General features: G+C 66.5%; 2 protein-coding genes across 3 annotated transcripts in view; one reads left to right on the top strand and one right to left on the bottom strand.

The window, feature by feature from the left end:
• CRTAC1 (cartilage acidic protein 1) overlaps positions 1 to 5,663 on the top strand; it is a 38,208-nt gene extending 32,545 nt beyond the window's left edge. For both annotated transcript variants that reach the window (XM_045025715.1, XM_045025716.1), the window contains exons 11-15: positions 1,020 to 1,188; positions 2,587 to 2,732; positions 4,078 to 4,120; positions 4,496 to 4,639; positions 4,904 to 5,663. In XM_045025715.1, the coding sequence (XP_044881650.1) occupies positions 1,020 to 1,188; positions 2,587 to 2,732; positions 4,078 to 4,120; positions 4,496 to 4,639; positions 4,904 to 5,022 (621 nt within the window). In that variant the 3' untranslated portion in view covers positions 5,023 to 5,663. The remainder of the gene's footprint in view (positions 1 to 1,019; positions 1,189 to 2,586; positions 2,733 to 4,077; positions 4,121 to 4,495; positions 4,640 to 4,903) is intronic.
• A 2,658-nt stretch (positions 5,664 to 8,321) lies between these two features.
• On the bottom strand, positions 8,322 to 21,190 carry GOLGA7B (golgin A7 family member B). The gene is made up of 5 exons (XM_045025739.1): positions 21,089 to 21,190; positions 17,181 to 17,306; positions 13,570 to 13,722; positions 9,830 to 9,931; positions 8,322 to 9,542 (listed from the first exon to the last, which is right to left on the bottom strand). Exons 1-5 carry the CDS (start codon positions 21,098 to 21,100, stop codon positions 9,456 to 9,458), a joined length of 480 nt encoding a protein of 159 aa, XP_044881674.1. The 5' UTR covers positions 21,101 to 21,190; the 3' UTR covers positions 8,322 to 9,455.
• Positions 21,191 to 21,786: the final 596 nt, after the last annotated feature.

The raw sequence follows: 21,786 nt of genomic DNA, 5'->3' as shown, positions 1-21,786 counted from the left end.
TTCCTTGAATCAAACAAAGAGGGATTTCCTATCCCCCTTCCCTTCCCCTAGAACCAGATCTAAACTAGGATTTTAGTTTAGAGGAGTCCATGCAGGTCCCCATCTTGTGAACGCTAAAGTTCAAAGTGGGGAATAAACCTATGACACCCCTCTTTGGGTCCTCGACCTGGGCCAGTCCCGCCAGGTCTCTCCATGCCTGGCCCTGCTGCCCACAAACGGCTCTGCCAGCGCCGTGCAGATCCTTTGGCTTCCTGTCCACAAGCCACGTTTTCTGCTCAGCTCCCCCACCTCCAATCTGTCGGGGGACCCAGGTCCCAAGGACACCCCCTGCAAGACGGGGGCCCAGGGGGCACGGACGCCCTACTGCCTGCTGCCTCTGCTGCTCTCAGACCCGCCTAGAACCTGCTTCATCCTTCTCCAGACGGGCCAACTGCTGCCCGCTCCCCCCGCTCCCAGCAGGGGCAGGTCACACCCCGTTCTCCTGCGGGTCCCTGCGGCTGCCAGTCACTCACAGCAAAATCCTTCTGGTGCGTTCAGCGACCCCCCATCCTCGTGGTGCCTTCCCCAGCCCGCCTCTGCTCCCCCGCCACAGACCCCCAGGGCCGGTGCTCTCCAGCAGCCCCAGGGAGGCCCCCTTGAGGAGCCAGACCCCCCAGGGGCTCACTCTGTCGCTGGGGAAGCCCCTCAGCTTCACCGCCTGCTTGGACCGAGCCTTCAGCACCCCTGGCTCAGGCCGTGAGCCCCCTTCAGTGAGTCCGGCTGAGAGAGACTTGGGGCGCAATGCACCCCCCCAGCACCTGCCGGGGGTGAGGTGGGTCTGGAACACAGCTAGGCAGGCCGTGGGGAGCACCCAGAGCAGGACTTACCGCCTGGTCCACACAGCAAAGTATCCAGCCCTTCTGCACCCCCAGGTGACAAAGCAGCATGGGGGAAACTGAGGCACACACAGTCTTCATACAAACTTCCCAGAAGATCCCCACCCCCCTGCCCAGCTCGTCTCACCCGTCTGTCCCCTGCAGGGCGCTGGCAATAACTGGCTCCGCGTCATCCCGCGCACCCGCTTCGGGGCCTTTGCACGGGGGGCCAGGGTGGTGCTGTTCACCCGGCGCAGCGGGGCGCACCTGCGCATCATCGACGGCGGCTCGGGCTACCTGTGCGAGATGGAGCCCGTGGCGCACTTCGGCCTAGGTGAGTCGCCGGCAGCCTGGCCCCTGCTCTGAGAGGCGCCCGGCCCTGGCCACGGCCTCCAGGGAGCCCTGGGCATCCGTCTGCGGCTCCTGGCCGGAGCTGAGACATGGGGTCAGGGCAGCACTAGACTCCCAGCCCTGCCCGTGCCCCTCCCTCCCGACCCGCAGCCCCTGCTAGCCCAGCCCAGCCCTGCCCGCCCCCTAGCCCTGCCCGTGCCCCTCCCTCCCGACCCACAGCCCCTGCTAGCCCAGCCCTGCCCACCTCCCCCCCAGCCCTGCCCGTGCCCCTCCCTCCCGACCCGCAGCCCCTGCTAGCCCAGCTCTGGGCTCCCCCCCCAGCTCTGCCCGTGCCCCTCCCTCCCGACCCGCAGCCCCTGCTAGCCCAGCCCTGCCAGTGCCCCACCCTGGGATCCCCTCAGCCCTGCCGATGCCCCTCCCTCCCGACCCGCAGCCCCTGCTAGCCCAGCCCTGGGCTCCCCCCCCAGCTCTGCCAGTGCCCCTCACTCCCGACCCGCACCCCCGCCAGCCCGGCGCTGGGCTCCCCCAGCTCTGCCCTTGCCCCTCCCTCCCGACCCGCAGCCCCTGCTAGCCCAGCCCTGCCCCCCCAGCCCTGCCCGTGCCCCTCCCTCCCGACCCGCAGCCCCTGCTAGCCCAGCCCTGGGCTCCCCCCCCAGCTCTGCCCGTGCCCCTCCCTCCCGACCCGCAGCCCCTGCTAGCCCAGCCCTGCCCGCCCCCTAGCCCTGCCCGTGCCCCTCCCTCCCGACCCGCAGCCCCTGCTAGCCCAGCCCTGCCAGTGCCCCACCCTGGGATCCCCTCAGCCCTGCCGATGCCCCTCCCTCCCGACCCGCAGCCCCTGCCAGCCCAGCCCTGGGCTCCCCTCAGTCCCAACCCGCAGCCCCTGCTAGCCCCACCCTAGGTCCCCCCTCCCCACTTGGCTGTGGAGGGGTCTGTTCCTTTACACTCGCTGGCCCGGGGAGTTGGTGGGCTGGAGGGTCTCATTGTTGGGGTTCTAAGCATTGGCTGCAGCTAGGTGCCTGCTGCCTGGGCTGGGAGGGGGAGCTGAGCAGCCCCTGCTGCCCTCCTCAGCTGCTGCTGTGCAGAGAGGTGGGCGCTTCCATGCCCCATTGCCCCATGAGCCCCCTACCTCCCCCCCCCCCCCCGTTCCCGGCCCAGCCAGGCCTGCGGGGTGAGCAGGGCAGCCGAGTGCTCAGGAACTGGACCGAACGGTGTCTTAGCCCTGGGCCCTTGCCCTGCCCACCCCACTGCCCCCCAAGCTGCTGCTCTCAGCAGGGTCCCCTGGGTGGGCAGTGGCCTGCGCTGCTGAGATCTGCTCCCTCTAGTCCTGCCCAGGTTGGGCCCAGCCCCCCGGCTGCCTGCTCTGATGGCTCCTCCTCCGCAGGCCGGGATGAAGCCAGCAGCCTGGAGGTGACGTGGCCGGACGGCAGGGTCGTGACCCGGGCTGTGGCCAGCAGCGAGACCAACTCGATGCTGGAGATCCCCTACCCCCAGGGTGCTGAGGGGCAGCTCCCGCCCACCTCGCTGGAGGTGAGTGCCATGCAGCACACCTGGCACGGAGTGGGGCCGGGCCGGGGGCAGCTCCTGCCCACCTCGCTGGAGGTGCCATGCAGCACACCTGGCATGGAGTGGGGCCGGGCCGGGGGCAGCTCCCGCCCACCTCGCTGGAGGTGAGTGCCATGCAGCACACCTGGCATGGAGTGGGGCCGGGCCGGGCTGGGGGCAGCTCCCGCCCACCTCGCTGGAGGTGCCATGCAGCACACCTGGCACGGAGTGGGGCCGGGCCGGGCTGGGGGCAGCTCCCGCCCACCTCGCTGGAGGTGCCATGCAGCACACCTGGCACGGAGTGGGGCAGGGCCAGGCTGGGGGCAGCTCCCGCCCACCTCGCTGGAGGTGAGTGCCATGCAGCGCACCTGGCATGGAGTGGGGCTGGGTCGGGCCGGGGGCAGCTCCCGCCCACCTCGCTGGAGGTGAGTGCCATGCAGCACACCTGGCATGGAGTGGGGCCGGGCCGGGCTGGGGGCAGCTCCCGCCCACCTCGCTGGAGGTGAGTGCCATGCAGCACACCTGGCACGGACTGGGGCCGGGCCGGGCTGGGGGCAGCTCCCGCCCACCTCGCTGGACGTGCCATGCAGCACACCTGGCACGGAGTGGGGCAGGGCCGGGCTGGGGGCAGCTCCCGCCCACCTCGCTGGAGGTGCCATGCAGCACACCTGGCATGGAGTGGGGCCGGGCCGGGCTGGGGGCAGCTCCCGCCCACCTCGCTGGAGGTGCCATGCAGCACACCTGGCACGGAGTGGGGCAGGGCCGGGCTGGGGGCAGCTCCCGCCCACCTCGCTGGAGGTGAGTGCCATGCAGCGCACCTGGCAGGGAGTGGGGCAGGGCCGGGCTGGGGGCAGCTCCCGCCCACCTCGCTGGAGGTGAGTGCCATGCAGCACACCTGGCATGGAGTGGGGCCGGGCCGGGCTGGGGGCAGCTCCCGCCCACCTCGCTGGAGGTGAGTGCCATGCAGCGCACCTGGCACGGAGTGGGGCGGGGCGGGGCCGGGGGCAGCTCCCAGAGGCATGGAGGGGGACATGGCACAGGACACAGACAGACAGACACCCGCTTGGACGGGACAGGCCAGGGACATGGTGCCTCTGGCCTCACCCAGGCAGGCAAGGCCCAGCCACCCCTGCCAGCTGCCCTGTGACGCCGTCCCTGGTGTGTGGACTCAGGAGCGCTGGGGAGTCAGTGCCCCGTGCCCCTGCCTGGCTGCACACAGGGCAGGCCCTGAGCCTGCTCCTCACTGATCAGTGCTGGCTGGGGGGCCTGGGGCAGCCCCTCCCCACACTAATCCCAGCCCCCCGGATCTGTGCTTCTCCCCTTGCTGCAGTGTGGCCAGGGATTCTCCCAGCACGAGAACGGACGCTGTGTTGGTGAGTCGCTGCTTGTGATGCGCCCATGGGAGGGCTGTGCCGGGCAGGAGCCATGGGATTGCTCTGGCTGGGTGGCAGGCGGGCTGTAGCTGGGGGAGGGGCTGTGTGCCAGGGCATTTCTGGGCCGGTTACTTGGCAGGGGTGCTGCAGCCTGGCCGGGGGGGGCTGTTGCATGGCTTGGCTGTAGGGCAAGGATTTGCTGTGGGGTTGCAGCCAGGCTGGAGCGGGGGTGGGGGGCTGCAGCCTGGGGACACTGGGGCTCCTGGTTGTGCCCCAGCCGTGGTGGCTGTCGCGTCTGGGCGGGTGGGGAGCTGTCACACCTGCCCCGGAGGCCAGGCTGCGGCTCGGCTCACGCTGTGCCCTGTCCGGTTGCAGACACGGACGAGTGTGCCGAGTTCCCCTTCGTGTGCCCCCGGGAAAAGCCGCTCTGCAGCAACACGTACGGCGGGTACCGGTGCCACAGCAACAGGCGCTGCAGCCGGGGCTTCGAGCCCAGCGAGGACGGCACGGCCTGCGTGGGTGAGTGCCGCACGGGGGCTGCCCGGCACGGAGAACCAGGCCAGCCCCCGCCCAGGGCGCTCTGGAAGCCTGGGGAGCCCTGGCCCCCTCGCAGGCCCGGCCTGGTTACTGGCCGTGTGGATCTGCCCATGCTCCTGGAGCTGGTCCCAGCCCGGCGCAGAGAGCTCCCAGCCCCAGGGCAGGGCTGGCCCTGACCCACCTCTGCCCCCACTGGCTGCCACTGACCCTCCCTCCCCTCCTCTCTGTCTCTCCTTCTCTGTGCAGCGCAAGTGGCCTTTTTCGGTGGATACCCCTCTGCAGGGAGCCGGCTCCGGGCCTGGCGCCCCCCGAGCTCCCTCCTCCCGCTGGGCCTCGGACTCTGCCGTCACTTCTATGCACTTTAACCTTTGCCAATGACCGGCCAGAACCAGCCTGGACTGTCTCTGCCTCCCTCTGCCTCTCCGGCCGCACTCCGCCTCTCTGCCCCTTTCCCTCCACCCTGTCCAATGCCCCTCGACGCGCTGGCTGGGCCGGGGCCATCTTTGAGAAGGGCACGGAGCCACCCGGGCCACAGCAGAGCCGTGTGCCAATCCCCCCTTGCATGTTTTCTGAGAAGCTCCCTGTGACCCGTCAGCGCCCCCCATGGGAGCTGGGCCCTTGACAAAGATGGTGGCTCCGGGGTCCCCGTGACCCGTCAGTGCCCCCCATGGAGCTTGCCCTTGACAAAGATGGTGGCTCCGGGGTCCCCGTGACCCGTCAGCGCCCCCATGGAGCTTGCCCTTGACAAAGATGGTGGCTCCGGGGTAGCTGCTTCCTCAGTCGAATCGATTCCGTATCATGTGCCTGCTGGTTTGGCCTACAAGGTTAGCTTCACCTGCCCCTATCTCGGCAATGGGGGACCCCCCCGATCGCTGGGGGGGATGCCCCACGCTGTGTTTCTAGGATATTGACCCCACTGTCTGGAGCTGGACCCGGCTCAGTCTTCCAGCCCCGCCCCAGAGAAGCGACCCAATAAACTCTATGCTGTCGATTTGCACCTGCCTGATGAGTTGTTGGGGGGTGACACCAGGGGGCCCCGCTGGTTCCAAGGTGGCGCCAGCTCCCTGGGTGCCCGTGGCCGGGGTGAGGCTGGGCCATAGGGGTGCAGGTGGAACGTGAGAGGGTCGGACCCCCTCTCTCCCTGGCGGGACCCCTCGCTGCTCAGCCTACGGGGTGGGTACGCAGGGCCCGGGGTCCGTGGGTGCCTGGCTTTCTCCCCCACAGCCATCGAGGGGGCCGCTCCCCGGCTCCGCGCGTGCGGAGAGGGCGGCTGAGGGTCTTGCGGAGGAGAGTGGCGGGTGGGTGTCGGACCCAGCTGACACGAGCCAGCCGCCGCTGTGCGCCCCAGAGTGCCGGTGCCCATAGGGGGGCTGGGGGCTACGGGCTGGCTCCGGCCCCATTAGCTCCTGCTGGGCCAGCTGCTGGCAGGGAGCTGGGGCAACCAGGGGGGCAATCAGGGGGCCCCTACAGGACGTATTTAACACCCCCCCAGCTGTTCTGAGCCATGGATTTGAATGAGGTGATTGGTTGGAAGGGGCGGTCACAGGCCGGTCTCGGCCAATGGCACAGTTCAGCAGCCTGCGGGTACCTGCGGTGCCAGCGTGAGGCTCAGGGGGCTGGGCTTGCTGGAGCTCCGCCCACTGCTCCCCTGCTCTCTCCCTGTGCTCCCCAGACATTGACGGGTGTGCCCGGGGGCTGCATGCCTGCAGCCAGCTCTGCACCAACACCCTGGGGCCCTTCGCCTGCCACTGCCGCCCGGGCTTCCGGCCTGACACCCGCGCCGCCAGCCAGCGCCTGGGTGAGTAGCCGGGGGGGCCCCCGGCCGGGGGGCAGGCCAGGGGCAGGGCCACAGAGTGGGATCGCAGCAGGCAGCTGCGCCCGGGGAAGGGGCCCCCCATTGTCCCAGCAGGAGGGCAGAGCCGCCTGGACGCAGGAGGCTGCAGCAGCCCAGGGGTTAATTCGGCCTTTGAGGCAGGTGCCACCTGGACTAGGTGGCCAGGACTGGCACAGGCAGGGCATCCGCTGGCCCTGCCTGGCACTGCTGTCTCTGCCTGGCTCCCTCCACCGGCGCCCTGATCCCCGCCCACCAGCCCCCGGGGCTGGCCTGTGGGGTGACGCCCTCCCCTTCTTCAGCCATGGACGAGCGCTGGGAGCAGCCGGGGGTTGTGACCACGTCTGCCACAGCGAGCAGGGCTCCTTCCGCTGCCAGTGCCATAGCGGCTTCTCCTTGGGCCCTGGCCGGCGCCACTGCCAGCGCCCCACGCCCAGGGCAGCCCCACGCTCAGGGCCACCCCACACGCACAGCAGCCCCACGCCCAGGGGAGCCCCACGCCCACTGCAGCCCCACGCCCTGGGCCACCCCACACCCACGGCAGCCCCCAGCCCATGGCAGCCCCACGCCCACGGCAGCCCCACGCCCAGAGCCACCCCACACCCACGGCAGCCCCACGCCCACTGCAGCCCCACACCCACTGCAGCCCCACGCCCAGAGCCACCCCACACCCACGGCAGCCCCACGCCCACTGCAGCCTCACACCCACTGCAGCCCCACGCCCAGAGCCACCCCACACCCACGGCAGCCCCACGCCCACTGCAGCCCCCACGCCCACTGCAGCCCCACGCCCTAGGCCACCCCACACCCACTGCAGCCCCCAGCCCACTGCAGCCCCCAGCCCAGGGCCACCCCCAGCCCCAGTGCAGCCCCTGGGGGCGCAGAGGGAACAAGTGCCCAGCTGCAGGGGCCGTGCAACCCTGGCTCCTTCCCCCTCCGGCCTGGCCTCCCCTTCAGCCACCCGCGGGAATCAGGGCTCTGGCCCAGCCGGGGCTGCTCTCGCCTGGTGCTGCTGAATAAAGCGTTTCCCAGTTGACACTGTCCTCGGCCCGTCACGCCAACCCCGCCTGGGCCGAACCTCCTGCCCCCAGACAGTCGCTCTCTGCCCCACACCAGGCTGAAGCCCCCCTTCCCCTGCACTGACTTTCCCTCCATCCCTGTGATTTCCTGCCCCCTTGTTCTTTGGCCCTGGCCCAGCTGTCAGGCCCCGTCTAGGCCCCTTTCCCCTTCTCCACCCCCTCCTCTGGCCCCGTCTGTTCCCCCCCCCCCGGCTCCCCAGGCGGCGCAGCGTGTGCTGGGGGTGCAGGCGCCGACGGGATCCAGCAGCGGGGGCTGCACGCTCCCAGCTGCAGTGCTGCCTTTTACCAGCAGGTGGGGCCAGGCCCGGGGCCAGGGGAGGAGCAGGCTGGAGTGGGGCCCCTGGCCCCAGGCAGAGGGTTACAGGAGCCAGGGGAGAGACCCCCACGGGGGGGGGCTGGTTTCCCTGTACCTAGCCCCCTCGGGCCCCCCCGCCCTGCGATTGTGGTGTTAGGTCCAGAGACCAGCCCGGCGGCCCCCCCCCCAGGCAGGAGAGGCCCCGTCCCAGGCAGCTTCCCACGGCCCCTCGCCGCAGGACGAAGTGGTGCAGGCAGCTGGGCTGGCAGCACAAGGTTTATTGTGTGTCCATGGGGGGGCAGGGGCTGTTCCCAGGGCTCTGTGCCCAGAGCCCTCTGAGAGCGACATCTGCTCAGCCCTGCCCGCGGGTCCTGGCCCCATCGCCCACCTGGCCCAGGCTCTGCAGCGCCCCCGCCCCATAGGGCCGGGCCTGGCTCTCCTCTCTAGCCCCATCCCTGCAGGGCTGGGCCCTGGGTGTGCTCCCAGCTTGCACGGCCCGAGAGCCGCGGGCACCCCGCAGCCCAGGCAGGACACGGGGGGGCACCTTCCAGGAAAACTGCCTGTGGGGGGCGCCCCCCTGATGGGGCTGATGGGTCGCTCCTCCCCCATCGGTAGGGTCAGCACTTTAACCTTTGCTGGGGGCACAACCCCCCAGGCCACGGCCCCAGCAATGGGGCCACGCGCCCCACACGAGCCCTGGGCTGGGGTTCATGCAGGGAAGGGACACGGGAAGCAGGCAGGGCGGGGCCAGGCCATGCAGCACCCAGGGTGCAAACACCCCCCTGCAGAGGGGAGCAGGCAGAGAGGCGGGGCTGGGACATAGGGGCTGCAGCAGGCGTGGGGCTGGCCGCACCCCCGGGCGCGGGGGCTCCAATCCCTTTGGCTGAGGATGAGTTTGGCGAGGGATGGTGACCCCCTGGGATGTGCCGTCACCCCACAGCCCCTCCCTCTCCCCCACACGTCCACCAGTGTCCCCTGGGGGCTCAGTCCTGCCGGGGCAGGTGCCCGGACAGGGCAATGGTGCCTGTGACCCAGCCGAGGCTCCACCAAGCCCAGTCTCTGGCCCGAAGCCGCTGGGACTGGGGAGTGGGAGTCGCTCGCTGGGAGGGGATCGCGGAGAGGGGAGGACATGGCTGGGGTGGGAGGCACAGCACCCCGTGCAGGGCAGTGCCTGGGGCTTTGCCAGCCACCGCAGAGCCGTGCATGCGCGTGTGCCAGGACTATGCTCCCTGCAGCAGGAGCAGCGGCCCGCGGCCCCCGGGTCAGGATCCCCCCACTGCCCCCTCTGCAGCTCCTTCAGCGCTTGGCTTTAGGGGAGGGTGATGCCGCAGGTGGCACTGCCCAGGGCCATTGGCTCTGGGCTGGCTGGCTGCCTAGGGGCCCCATGGGGCCCGGCCCGAGGCGCCTTCGCCCCTGCGCTCGCCCCGCTCCGGCAGCAGGTCTACGCTGGGGTCCCCCCAGCGGCCGCCGGCCCCGCAGCCCCTCCCTCCCTCCCGGGGGCGCTCAGAAGCGGGTGCTCTGGTACCGCAGCCGGCGGAGCTCGGCGAGGCCTTCGTCCCGGCAGTGCTGGTCCCTGCAGGGACCCCCGGCCAGTCACCGGCCCCCCCCACCCCCGCTGCTGGTGCTGCCACTGCTGGTGCTGCCGCTGCTGCATCTGTCCTCGTAGATGGAGATCTCGATCTGGGCCCAGGCTAAGGACCGACAGCAGGACAAGGGCTGCTGGGCAGGCAGGGGTGTGCCAGGGTCTGCTCCCAGTTCCCAGGGCCAGCCGGGGCCTCCAGCCCCCTGTGCCCAGCGGGGGGGGAGCTGAGTGCCAGGGGCCGGTGGTGGCTCGGGGCGGGCTGGCCTTGCAGAGAGGGGCCCGTTTGCTGCAGCCGTGTGCACCACTGTCAGAGCGATGCCCTTGCCCATCCCGCCAGGCTCACCCATGCCCTGGGCCCACCCTCCCATCCGGCCCAGGAGGATACGACCCGCATGCCCCGCTCCACGGGGTCGGTGAGCAGCAGGCCCCGGGGCGCATACACCTGCTCGTTCTGCTCCTGGATGTACTTGGAGATCTTCTTCAGCACCTGCGAGGGCAAAGGGGACAGCCCGTCAGGGCCCACCGCCCCGGGCAGCCAGCGCCTCCCTGGCAGGGGATGGGGCCCTTTGGCTGTGCTGCCTGTCACGGGGGCTAACCAGCACACCTGCCCCACAGCAACAGCCGCTGGGGGCAGGTCACCGTCACCACAGCAACAGCCGCTGGGGGCAGGGAAAGGAGGAGCTCCTGGGAACAGCGAGCGAGGACAGGCCCACGGTCACAGTCAGGGGCACAGCCGGGTTAGAACCCAGGAGTCCTGGCTCCAAGCCCCACCCCACCCCACCCCCCTCTAACTACTAGAGCCCACTCCCCGGCAAGAGCCCTGGCTCCCAGCCACCTGCTCCAAGGAGGGGCAGTGTCTGAGGGAAGGGGGGGCTGGTGACCGCCCAGGAAGCAGAGCGAGCTGGAGTCTGGACCAGTCGTGAGATGCCACCCCAGGGTGCTGGGGGGGAGAAGCCAGTTAAGGGCAGGGCAGTGGGTGAGTCCCTGGGCTCCCACAGGCCCGAGAGCTGGGGGGCCTCCCAGCAACACCCCTCAGCTGGCTCCCAGCCCCTCGCCCGGGGTCCTGGCTGCCAACCCCTCACCCGGGGTCCCGGCTCCCAGCCCCCCATGCCCAGGGTCCCAGCTCCCAGCCCCCCATGCCCAGGGTACTGGCTCCCAGTCCCTTGCTCCACTCCTGGTCCAGTGCCCAACCCCAGCGGTGGCCCCAGCCTCGGCCCCTTACCCATCTGGGCCCTTCCCCACCCCACCCCCAGAGACACAGCCTGCTCCTGGCCCCAGGTCTGAGGGGGGCACAGACAGGGGAAGTGGACTGGCTTTCAGCACCCCCACTTTTAAAAGTATCAGAGGGGTAGCCGTGTTAGTCTGGTTCTGTAAAAGCAGCAAAGAGTCCTGTGGCACCTTATAGACTAACAGACGTTTTGCAGCATGAGCTTTCGTGGGTGAATACCCACTTCTTCGGATGCAAGTAGTGGAAATTTCCAGGGGCAGGTATATATATGCAGGCAAGAAGCAGGCTGGAGATAACGAGGTTAGTTCAATCAGGGAGGATGAGGCCCTGTTCTAGCAGTTGAGGTGTGAAAACCAAGGGAGGAGAAACTGGTTCTGTAATTGGCAAGCCATTCACAGTCTTTGTTTAATCCTGAGCTGATGGTGTCAAATTTGCAGATGAACTGGAGCTCAGCAGTTTCTCTTTGAAGTCTGGTTCTAAAGTTTTTTTGCTGCAGGATGGCCACCTTAAGATCTGCTATTGTGTGGCCAGGGAGGTTGAAGTGTCTCCTACAGGTTTTTGTATATTGCCATTCCTAATGTCTGATTTGTGTCCATTTATCCTTTTCCGTAGAGACTGTCCAGTTTGGCCGATGTACATAGCAGAGGGGCATTGCTGGCATATGATGGCGTATATTACATTGGTGGACGTGTAGGTGAATGAACCGGTGATGGTGTGGCTGATCTGGTTAGGTCCTGTGATGGTGTTGCTGGTGTAGATATGTGGGCAGAGTTGGCATCGAGGTTTGTTGCATGGATTGGTTCCTGAGCTAGAGTTACTATGGTGCGGTGTGCAGTTGCTGGTGAGAATATGCTTCAGGTTGGCAGGTTGTCTGTGGGCGAGGACTGGCCTGCCACACAAGGCCTGTGAAAGTGTGGGATCATTGTCCAGGATGGGTTGTAGATCCCTGATGATGCGTTGGAGGGGCTTTAGCTGGGGACTGTATGTGATGGCCAGTGGAGTCCTGTTGGTTTCTTTCTTGGGTTTGTCTTCCAGTAGGAGGCTTCTGGGTACACGTCTGGCTCTGTTGATCTGTTTCCTTATTTCCTCGTGTGGGTACTGTAGGCTTGAGAATGCTTGGTGGAGATTTTCTAGGTGTTGGTCTCTGTCTGCAGGGTTAGAGCAGATACGGTTGTACCTCAGTGCTTGGCTGTAGACAATGGATCTTGTGGTGTGTCCGGGATGGAAGCTGGAGGCATGAAGGTAGGCATAGAGGTCGGTAGGTTTTCGGTATAGGGTGGTGTTAATGTGACCATCACTTATTTACACCGTGGTGTCTAGGAAGTGGATCTCCCGTGTAGATAGGTCCAGGCTGAGGTTGATGGAGGGGTGGAAGCTGTTGAAATCGTGGTGGAATTTTTCCAGAGTCTCCTTCCCATGGGTCCAGATGGTGAAGATGTCATCGATGTAGTGTAGGTAGAGAAGGGGCGTGAGTGGACGGGAGCTGAGGAAGCGTTGTTCCAGGTCGGCCATAAAAATATTGGCATATTGTGTGACTTCAAAGAGAAACTGCTGAGCTCCAGTTCATCTGCAAATTTGACACCATCAACTCAGGATTAAACAAAGACTGTGAATGGCTTGCCAACTATAGAACCAGTTTCTCCTCCCTTGATTTTCACACCTCAGCTGCTAGAAGAGGGCCTCATCCTCCCTGATTGATCTAACCTCGTTATCTCTAGCTTGCTTCCTGCTTGCTTATATATACCTGCCCCTGGAAATTTCCACCACTTGCATCCGACGAAGTGGGGATTCACCCACGAAAGCTCATGCTGCAAAACGTGTTAGTCTATAAGGTGCCACAGGACTCTTTGCTGCTTTTAAAAGTGTTCCCATGTCACTGCCTGGGCAGGCTCCAGCTGGCTGGCAGGGTGGGGGCGGATTTGACCTGGGAATGTTGCAGGGGAGTTACACTAGGAAGGAGGGGGGACGTCCCTGGCAGGAAGCTCCCTGAGCTGTAACCTGAGCCAGGAGTGGGGTTGGGAGAAGTGACACCTACTGCCCGGAGACTGGACAAAAGAGGAGGAGCAGGGGGAGGGGGAGCAGAAGCACTGCCAGAGTCTCTGGCGCCTTAGGCAGAATTCGGGGGGCAGCATTTTGTGCGCTCCCCACGGGTTCCGGTTCCGCTCCCATTGCGCTGCCGAAGGCCCCTCCGCCGAAATGCCGCAGGCGCCAGCGGCAGTCACTGAGCTGCTCAATTGCCTGCTGCTGTTTCCCGCGGCGCGTCGGCAGAAGGTCCTTCGGCGGTGCAACGGGAGCGGAACCGGAAGCTCCCGTGTGCCCATGGGGAGCGCACAAAATCCCGCCCCCCGAATCCTGGCGCCCTAGCGACCGCCTAGGGTCGGCTAATGGACGCGCCGGCCCTGGGGGGAGAGAGCAGCTGGAGGGGTTTGGGTATCTGTTGTGTGCTGGGTGGGTGGCGGAACACAGGGAACCCCCAGGCTGGGGTCTAAGCTCCCTGCCCCCCAGAAGGACTTGACTGAGGGGTCCTGGTTGTGCCCACAAGCTCTGCTGTAGCCTGCGTTCCTATTGTCCAATAAACCTTCTGTGTTCCTGGCTGGCTGAGAGTCCCGGTGACTCGCAGGAAGTGGGGTGCAGGGCCCGGACTCCCCCACACGCCATGACAGGGGTACCCGGGGAGAATTTCCCTTCCGAGCCGCCTGGGGACCCTGCCAGGAAGGAAGGAGTGAGGGGGTCACCGCAGAGAATACGGCCGTTGCCCGCTGTGGAGCAAGTGGCAGGACCCAGGGGAGCCCAGGCGGGGGGGACTGCGGCCTTCAATTGTCCCTGCATTTCGGCCAGGCCGATTCCGTGGCAGAGGGGGGCCCTGGCTGAGCACCCAGCTGCCGGCCTGGCCCTACCTTCTCGTAGTGGGTCTCCATGCAGAGGAAGATGAAGTAGGCCGTGGCACACGCCAGGCACCCCTCCAGGTAGGAGCTGCCCCCGATCTTCTCGGCCTCGGCGTAGAAGCCATTGAGGGTCTTCACTGTCTCCTCAAAGAGCTGCCGCTCGAGCTGGGGCAGAGAAACCCGAGTGAGGGCGGTGGGGGTGGCACTGGGAGCCCTGGCCGGGCCACACTCAGCCCATACCCTGCAGCAGGGGCCGGGACATTGTGAGCATCCCAATGAGCTGAGCCTGAAGGGCCCCCGGGCACAGACAGACCAGCTCAGCTGGGAGGAATGAGGGACGCCCACGGAACAGCCAGCACAGTGCCCCATAGAGAGCCCCCCATACACATGCACACAGACAGACCCCTGGGTGGGCACCTCCCCACCCCCGTGAATTTGCTCCCGCACACAGAGCCATGGGCCTGTGCACACAGACGTATGGGCACATGCAGGACCTGGCCCAGTGTGAGCTCACCAGCCCAGACCCCATGGCTGTGGGTGCAGCCCTCGGTGGGGGAATGTGCCAGAGTGGGAATTTTCTGTACTGTTTTGTAGGAATGCTGTGCGTGCCTCAGTTTCCCCCATGTGCTGCATGGATCTAGCTGGTGGGGAAAGATGGGACTGGGCCCAGGTCACTGGGGGACCCATGAAGACAATGGCCAAGCCATCCCCTGGGACCCCCCACCCCCCAGGAAGCCAGCCAGGTGTCACCAGCTGGACAAAGGGCTGAGGAGGGGCCAGCTGGGGCTGGCCGGGAATTTGAACCCAGAGCGGGAGCCAAGGGTGGACACTGCTTGGCTGGGGCTCTGGGGAACCCGAATGGGCCAGGCGGTAAGATCCTGCTCTGGGTGCTCCCCCCGGCCTGCCTAGCTGTGTTCCAGACCCGCCTACCCCCTGCTGTAACCGCGCCGGCTGCATCCCGGCAGGTGCTGGGGGGGGTGCATTGCGCCCCCAAGTCTCTCTCAGCCGGACTCGCTGAAGGGGGCTCACGGCCTGAGCCAGGGGTGCTGAAGGCTCGGTCCAAGGAGGAGGTGAAGCCGAGGGGCTTCCCCAGCGACAGAGCGAACCCCTGGGGGGTCTGGCTCCTCAAGGGGGCTTCCCTGGGGCTGTTGCTGAGTACTGACACTGGGGGTCCATGATGGGCACCATCTGAGGGCTGTGCTGGCATCTGTGCCAGCTGCGGGGGGCTTCCCAGGGAGCCGCTGGCAGGACGTGCCCAGGGATCACAAGTCCACAGAGCCTCAGGGCCCCAGGCCGACACCAGGACTAACTGGGGGGCGAGGGGGGAGCTGTGACTCAGGGCCAGAAAGAGTTAAGCAACTAGTAGACTAAATGACCCAAATTCAACCTTTAAAGGCATGTTAGAGAAGGACCCAATGGTCCTAAGGGGCCATTCCCCATAACCAGCTAACAAAGCCTGGTAAATAGCCACGAGCCTGGAATTGCAAATGCATTGTTGGAATTACCGGGCTACTAATTGTGTGTGTTTGTCTAGCTTGCTAGGTGGCCCCATGTCAACACATGGTTCCTGTCTCTCCCGAGAGCTATCGCTCCAGAGATCAAAGGGGGTATGAACATTTAGCTCAAACCCGAATGTAATAATGTCACTGTCTCTAGTTCTCTTGGGTAAACTGCCTCTGAACTGCTGGAATGGTTAATCGCCTTCTGCTAATCAATGCAGCTAATTACCTGTCTGCACTAGGAAACGGGTCATTCTACTTCAGAGCCACTGCTTGGCACCCCAGGGACACCTGCTGCCAGGAGGTGTCTTAGCCTGCCAGAGACCTTGAGCGAGAAGTCCTGGGCCCTGGTCTTGCGATCTTCAGGGGAAGCCTGAGGTCCCCAGTTCCATTCTGGATGGCCCTGAGCTTGGACATGGCCAGGTGTTTACTGAGCCTGTAACCAGCACTCTCGCTCTTTTCTTCTTTAATACATTTCAGTCTCGTTAATAAGCATTGGCTGTCAGCCTGTGTGACCAAGTGAGGCTGTTCTTAATGTTTCCACTGAATACTGTGTGGGTGCCTCAGTTTCCCCTGTGCATTTCTTAAGTCTCTAGGTGCTGGGATAAGGGGGTGTAATTGTTGCAGAGCAAAGGGCCAGTGCACCTAAATGGCCGACACTCTGTCTCCTGGCAACTAATGGCCGAGGCCCTTCCCCCTGCAAGGGGATGCTAAATGTGTGGGAGAACAAAGAGATCAGGTGACCTCCTGGCCCGGGAAAGAGAGACAGCCCAGAGAGGAGGGGCTGGAGGGGGTGTCAGTTTGGGGCTGGCTGGGGAAATGGAGGGGAGCCCAGATGGGGCTCTGGCCTCCCTGCCCCCCCGATGGACCTAACCGAGGGGGTCCTGCTGTCTGTACTGGCAAGACCTGTCTTGGACTGTGTCCTGTCGTCTAAATAAACCTCTGTTTGACTGGCTGGCTGAGAGTCCCGGGGAATCGCAGGAAGCCGGGGGTGCAGGGCCCTGTCTCCCCCACACTCTGCGACAGCCTGTTATTGGTAGGATCTGAGCTGTTCGTTAACCTGGTGGGTGATGTGTCCGATCCTCTGGGATTGGTAGAACTTTTTATGTGATGAAGAAGATTTCCAGTAACACTCATTGCATTTGGTTTGGGTGTCGGGTGGGAGCCCAAGCCTGGGTTGCTAAGGGAGCTGGGTGGTGGCTTCCGGGCAGGGCCGGTACAGCCATTTAGGCGACCTAGGTGGTCGCCTAGGGCGCTAGGATTTGGGGGGCGCCATTTTCTTTGGCAGCGACCGTGGCAGCCGGATCTTCGGCCGCCCCGGTCGCTGCCGGCATTTAGGTGGAGGGAGCTGGGGCAGGGGAGCGCGGGGAGGGCTGCCTGCAGCAAGTAAGGGCGGGGGGGCGCGGCACAACGGCGTGCTCGGGGAGGGGTGAGCTGCTTCACTTCTCCCGCCTCCCAGGCTCGCGGCGCCGTGGGAGAAGTGAAGCAGCGACGGTGTGCGCAGGGGGGAGACGGAGGGGGGAGCTGCCGCGGGGGGGGACGCCTCAGGGCGGGGGCTCAGGGACGGGGGAGGGGGCAAGGTGGAAGTTTCACCTAGGGCCAGGGGCGGCTCCAGGCCCCAGCACGCCAAGCACGTGCTTGGGGCGGCTGCCGCGGGGGGCGCTCTGCCGGTCGCCGGGAGGGCGGCAGGCGGCTCCGGTGGACCTCCCGCAGATGTGCCTGCGGAGGGTCCGCTGGCCCCGCGGCTTCGGTAGAGCATCCGCAGGCGTGCCTGGGGGAGGTGCACCGGAGCCGCGGGACCGGCGACCGGCAGAGCTCCCCCCGCGGCATGATGCCCTGCTTGGGGCGGCGAAATGGCTAGAGCCGCCCCTGCCTCGGGCGCGAAACATCCTTGCACCGGCCCTGCTTCCGGGTAACCAGAGAGGTGTTACAGAAGCTGTTTGCTTGCTGGCTTGGTGAATCCAAGCAGTAGAATAACCATCAGTTCGGGGATTGTCTGCCCCGTCCTGCGCAGTTTGCCCTAATTGAGCAACCTCAGCCTGGCTCCAGGGGCTCTGCCTGGCCCTGCTCTGCCCCTCCCAGCCCCCGTCACCTGCCAGCGCAGCAGGGCAACGCGTTTCCTACCCGGCTGTCCAGCTCCAGGGGGAACTTGGTCTGGAACTGGCAGAGGGTCCCGTCGCTGTAGTCCCGCTGCACAAAGACCTTGGTGGCCAGCGAGACACTTCGCCGCAGCTCCTGCAGGTCATGGGCCTGGGGAGACAGGAGCGCGGCCGGTTACCCAGGGGCAGGGACAGGGCGAGGGGGCTGCCGCAGGACTCGGGGGAAGGGAAGGAGGATCCTGACACTGAGCAGAGCTCAGGACTGCAGCCCTGGCCTGGGGAGCAAAGATTGGGTGACACACACATTCCCATCCCCCACCCCCTGTACCCCCTCTGCACAACCCGTCCCATACCCCACCCCCTGTACCCCCTCTGCGCACCCCTGTCCCATCCCCCACCCCCTGTACCCCCTCTGCGCACCCCCTGTCCCATCCCCCACCCCCTGTACCCCCTCTGTGCACCCCCTGTTCCACCCCCTGTACGCCCTCCACACACACACCGCAGCCCGCCCCTGGCCAGTTCAGTGCTCAAGGGTCCCTGCTCCTGTACAGAGTCACTGGTCCCCAGAGTGCTGTGTTAATGGGCGTCCCAGCACTGGGGGGTTAGATTAACAGTGAAACTACTGGAGCGGTGGTGACCAGCCGATAACACTGAAAACTCACAGCTAAACAGCTACGGCTTAGTCTAGCAAGGGCCGGGTGAGGGGAGTGACCCGCTCCTGGGGCAGGACTGCGCCCTGCAGCCCAAAGGTGCCAGGCCTTTGTCTCCTTAGCGAAAGCGGGAACTTGGCGTTCTCTGTCCGTCACTTTTAGAGGCCAGGGAGCCTTTGCCGTGGCATCGCCTGATGGTTACTCCACAAAGCAACGTGTAGCCCAACAGGGAGGAGGGCGTCACGGACACTCCCTGCTCCTCCTCCCCCCATTTGTGTTTGCTAACTGCAGCCTTCCTGCCATCTCCTGTCCTGCTGGCCCTGGGTACTGCTGCCATGTAACCGGAGGTGACCCACAGGCCTGTGCTGAGGACAGACGTGTTGGCTGGCTGGGTCTGAACGTGTGCTAGCAACATGTTCCGGGGGGATTCCTACAGGCCAGGCAATGGTGCTACGCACCTTCCCCAGGCTGCTAGCGAGTTAGTCAGTCTCAAATGACCCCTCACAAGGCACATTTTGTACAAAAAGAACAGGAGTACTTGTGGCACCTTAGAGACTAACCCGTCTATTACACTGATGTGTAGAGAGTGAATCTGTGGGTGCTGTCAACCCCCCACCAATCCCCCCACGCTAACCTCCTGGTGACAGAATGGGAATGTTGTCTGATGGCACTGTGTGCCTCAGTTTCCCGGGGGGAGAGAGGGTTGTTTGCGCTCTGCAGAGGCTCAGAGACACGGGTGTGGCTGGTGTCAGCTCTCTGGGGCAATGGCAAATCCAATCATCTGGACACAGACCCCTAGAGACACGGACGGACGTCCTGCCTCTCCAAGGGTGGTTGAGCCGCGTCCCCCGGCTGGGGAACAAAGGCCTGGGGCTGAGGTGGGAGTTAAGTGGTGACTGTGGGAAGCAGTCGGGGCCCCTGAACTGGGACAGAGAGAGGTCAGAGGGCCGGGGGTTGGGCTCTGTGCTGAGCAGGATGGACTAGGCTGTCACTTCCTTTTCTCTGGGCTAACCAAGGACTTCCTGTGCCGTGTCCAGCCAGCTAATCAACCCGCCTGTGGGTCGCGCTGGCTGAGTGTCCCTGCAGCCGCTGGCTCCCTAAGCCTCCGCACGGCTCCCAGCTGAACACGCTGCCTGGTGCTCACGGGGTGCAGCAGGGCCCCGAAGGCCCAGTGTCCAGCGAAGGAGACAGGGAAGCCGAGGGCCCACCCTGGGGGAAGGAAGAGTGGGACCCCCGGGGCCTGGCCCACTGACTGTGCCAAAGCTGGGGCTGGAGCACCGGCCCTGTGGCTCCGTGACCAATGCGCTGCCCCGTGCCCCACCATGGGCCGGCCTCAGCACGGCACTCAGGGAGGGGCTCAGGGGCTCCTTCCCCGATTCCGGTGCACAGGCCTTTCCTCCAGCCCAGAGTGAGCAGAGACCACTCCTCCCCTCCCAGCCAGACCTCCGACCTCCACCGTACGGGGAGCGAGCAGCACTCAGGGGCTCGGTGCCCCCCCAGCTCCAGCTCCCCTCCATCCTCTGCTGCCCCTTGCAGCCACTGCCCTGCATTGGCCCTAGCCCCAGCTTGGGGAGGGGCAGGACCTTGCAGGGTGTCTTTGGGGTGCTCCTGTCTCCTGGCTAAGGGGTCAGCATCACAGGGAGGGAGCCTGGAAGCGGCACCTCCTCCTGAAGGAGACCCCCCAGCTCCATGGCCAGGCCTGGGACCAGCAAGGGGGAAACACTCACTCTGCGAGCCAGGGCAGGGGCAGCCCATCTGCGACAAAGTGGGCCTTTTCTGTACTACTTAATAGCCTACGTGCCTCAGTTTCCCTCCACGCTGTGCGTGGCTCCCATGGGGGACAGGGTTCCGTTCCCTGCCAGGGCAGCCGAGAGCTGCTGGGGAGCACAGACAGCGGGTCACTGAATGGCCTGGTTGTGGCCAACCCACGCGTGAAAAATGTGAGGGGACCTTGGAAACCCCAATGGGCAGAACGCCCCCAGCCCGGAGCCCAGAGCGAGGAGTCTGCACCCTCAGGTGGCCCTGCCCGGAGGGGGGCATCAGGGGGCTCTGGGAGAGGCTGGGGTCTCCGCTGGGCCTGGTGAAGGCCGGCAGACAGCGTCTGGGACTGGAGCTCAGCCGGCTGGGCTGGCTGCACCAGGCGCTGCTCTCCGTGCTCTGGGGTCAACCCGCCCTCTCACAGCGCTGGGCGAGCGTCACTGCAGCTGCTGCGTGAGGTGCATGAATCCCTCTGAACCCTGCTCCCCGCTTCCCCCTCTCCCCCGGCCTTGCCTCAGGCCCCTCGACCCCAATACTGCCCCACATCCCCTCCACTGAGCACCCCCTCTGCCCCCAGCTGAGCTGTGACCCAGGGAGGCAGGGAGCCCGCTGGCATTTGGTGCCTGCTGTGGAGTCTCTGTGGAAGGCGGGACGCCCCGGGGATGGGCGCAGGACAACAGCCGGAACTGGGCAGGGAGCGAGTGGGGGCCAAAGAGAGCAGCCCATGGGGGGGGCTGACCCCATCTCACCCCATCTTGGGGCAGCCTCTGAGACCCCCCCCCAGCTCCCGGCAGCCCTGAGACCCCCCCAGCTCCGGGCAGCCCTGAGACCCCCCCCCCCAGCTCCCGGCAGCCCTGGGACCCACCCCCAGCTCCGGGCAGCCCTGAGACACCCCCCCCAGCTCCCGGCAGCCCTGAGACCCCCCCAGCTCCGGGCAGCCCTGAGACCCCCCCCAGCTCCCGGCAGCCCTGAGACCCCCCCCCCAGCTCCCGGCAGCCCTGGGACCCACCCCCAGCTCCGGGCAGCCCTGAGTCCCCCCCCCCCAGCTCCCGGCAGCCCTGAGACCCCCCCAGCTCCGGGCAGCCCTGAGACCCCCCCCCCCAGCTCCCGGCAGCCCTGAGACCCCCCCAGCTCCGGGCAGCCCTGGGACCCCCCCAGCTCCCGGCAGCCCTGGGACCCCCCCCAGCTCCCGGCAGCCTCTGAGACCCCCCCAGCTCCCGGCAGCCCCTGGGACCCCCCCCCCCAGCTCCGGGCAGCCCCTGGGACCCCCCCCCCAGCTCCGGGCAGCCTCTGAGACCCCCCCAGCTCCGGGCAGCCCCTGGGACCCCCCCCCAGCTCCCGGCAGCCCTGAGACCCCCCCCAGCTGAGGGGCCCCGCACCGTCCCCTCTCGACTAGCTCCGCTCCCCGCCCGCAGGCTGCAGGTGCCGCTTTGCTCGGGGACGGGCCGGACGGTGCCTCGGAGCCTCCGGGAGCCCCGTGTCCGCCCCCCGGTCCCCGCCCGGCTGCGCCCCCGGCCCCGCTCACCTCGCTGGCCATGGCGGGCGCGGCTCCGGCGGGCTCTGTCCCTGGTGCTGAAGCCGGAGCCCGGAGCCCGGAGCCAGGCGCAGAACCGGGGCTGAGCCTGCGCGGCGCGGCCCGGAGGCTGGGAACTGGGGGGGGGGGGCGATGCGGGGGGGGGGCGGAGCCCGGATGCTGGGAACTGGGGGGGGCGGAGCCCGGGGGGGGCGGGGCGGAGCCCGGCGCGGCGGGGGGGGGGGGGAGAGCCCAGTGTCTGCCCGGGCATTGCCCCCCACGGGCACAGACCCCACGGGGGGGGGGATAACCACCTCGCGCTCTGCCCCCCGCCCTAGCCCAGGGCCTGGGGTGGGGTGTGGTGGTGCCCAGAGCCCATCACTGGCCTTCGCCTCAGGCCGGACACAGGCTCTGGCGCGGCCTGGCTGGCGGGTGCGGGGGTGGGGGCCACGTATCGGAGGCTCCCTGTGTGGCACCTGTGGGGCAGACAGCTGGGTGCCAGCCACCCCTGTGGCTCTGAGCCGCTGCAGAGAACAACCCCCTTTCTACCCACTCGGGAGCCCTGCCGCACATGGGGGACACTGAGTCATGCACAGGCTTCATCCAGCTATAACGACCAATTCCCACGTTGTCACAGCTGGTATCTGTGAGGGCTCCCGGTGCCGGGGCCTGCTGCTTACCCAGCTCACTATGGCAGAGGTGCAGTGCCC

The sequence above is a fragment of the Mauremys mutica genome, chromosome 7 (genome assembly GCF_020497125.1).
Source record: "Mauremys mutica isolate MM-2020 ecotype Southern chromosome 7, ASM2049712v1, whole genome shotgun sequence".
NCBI lineage: Eukaryota > Metazoa > Chordata > Testudines > Geoemydidae > Mauremys > Mauremys mutica.
This window is presented reverse-complemented; position numbering and strand designations above follow the sequence as displayed.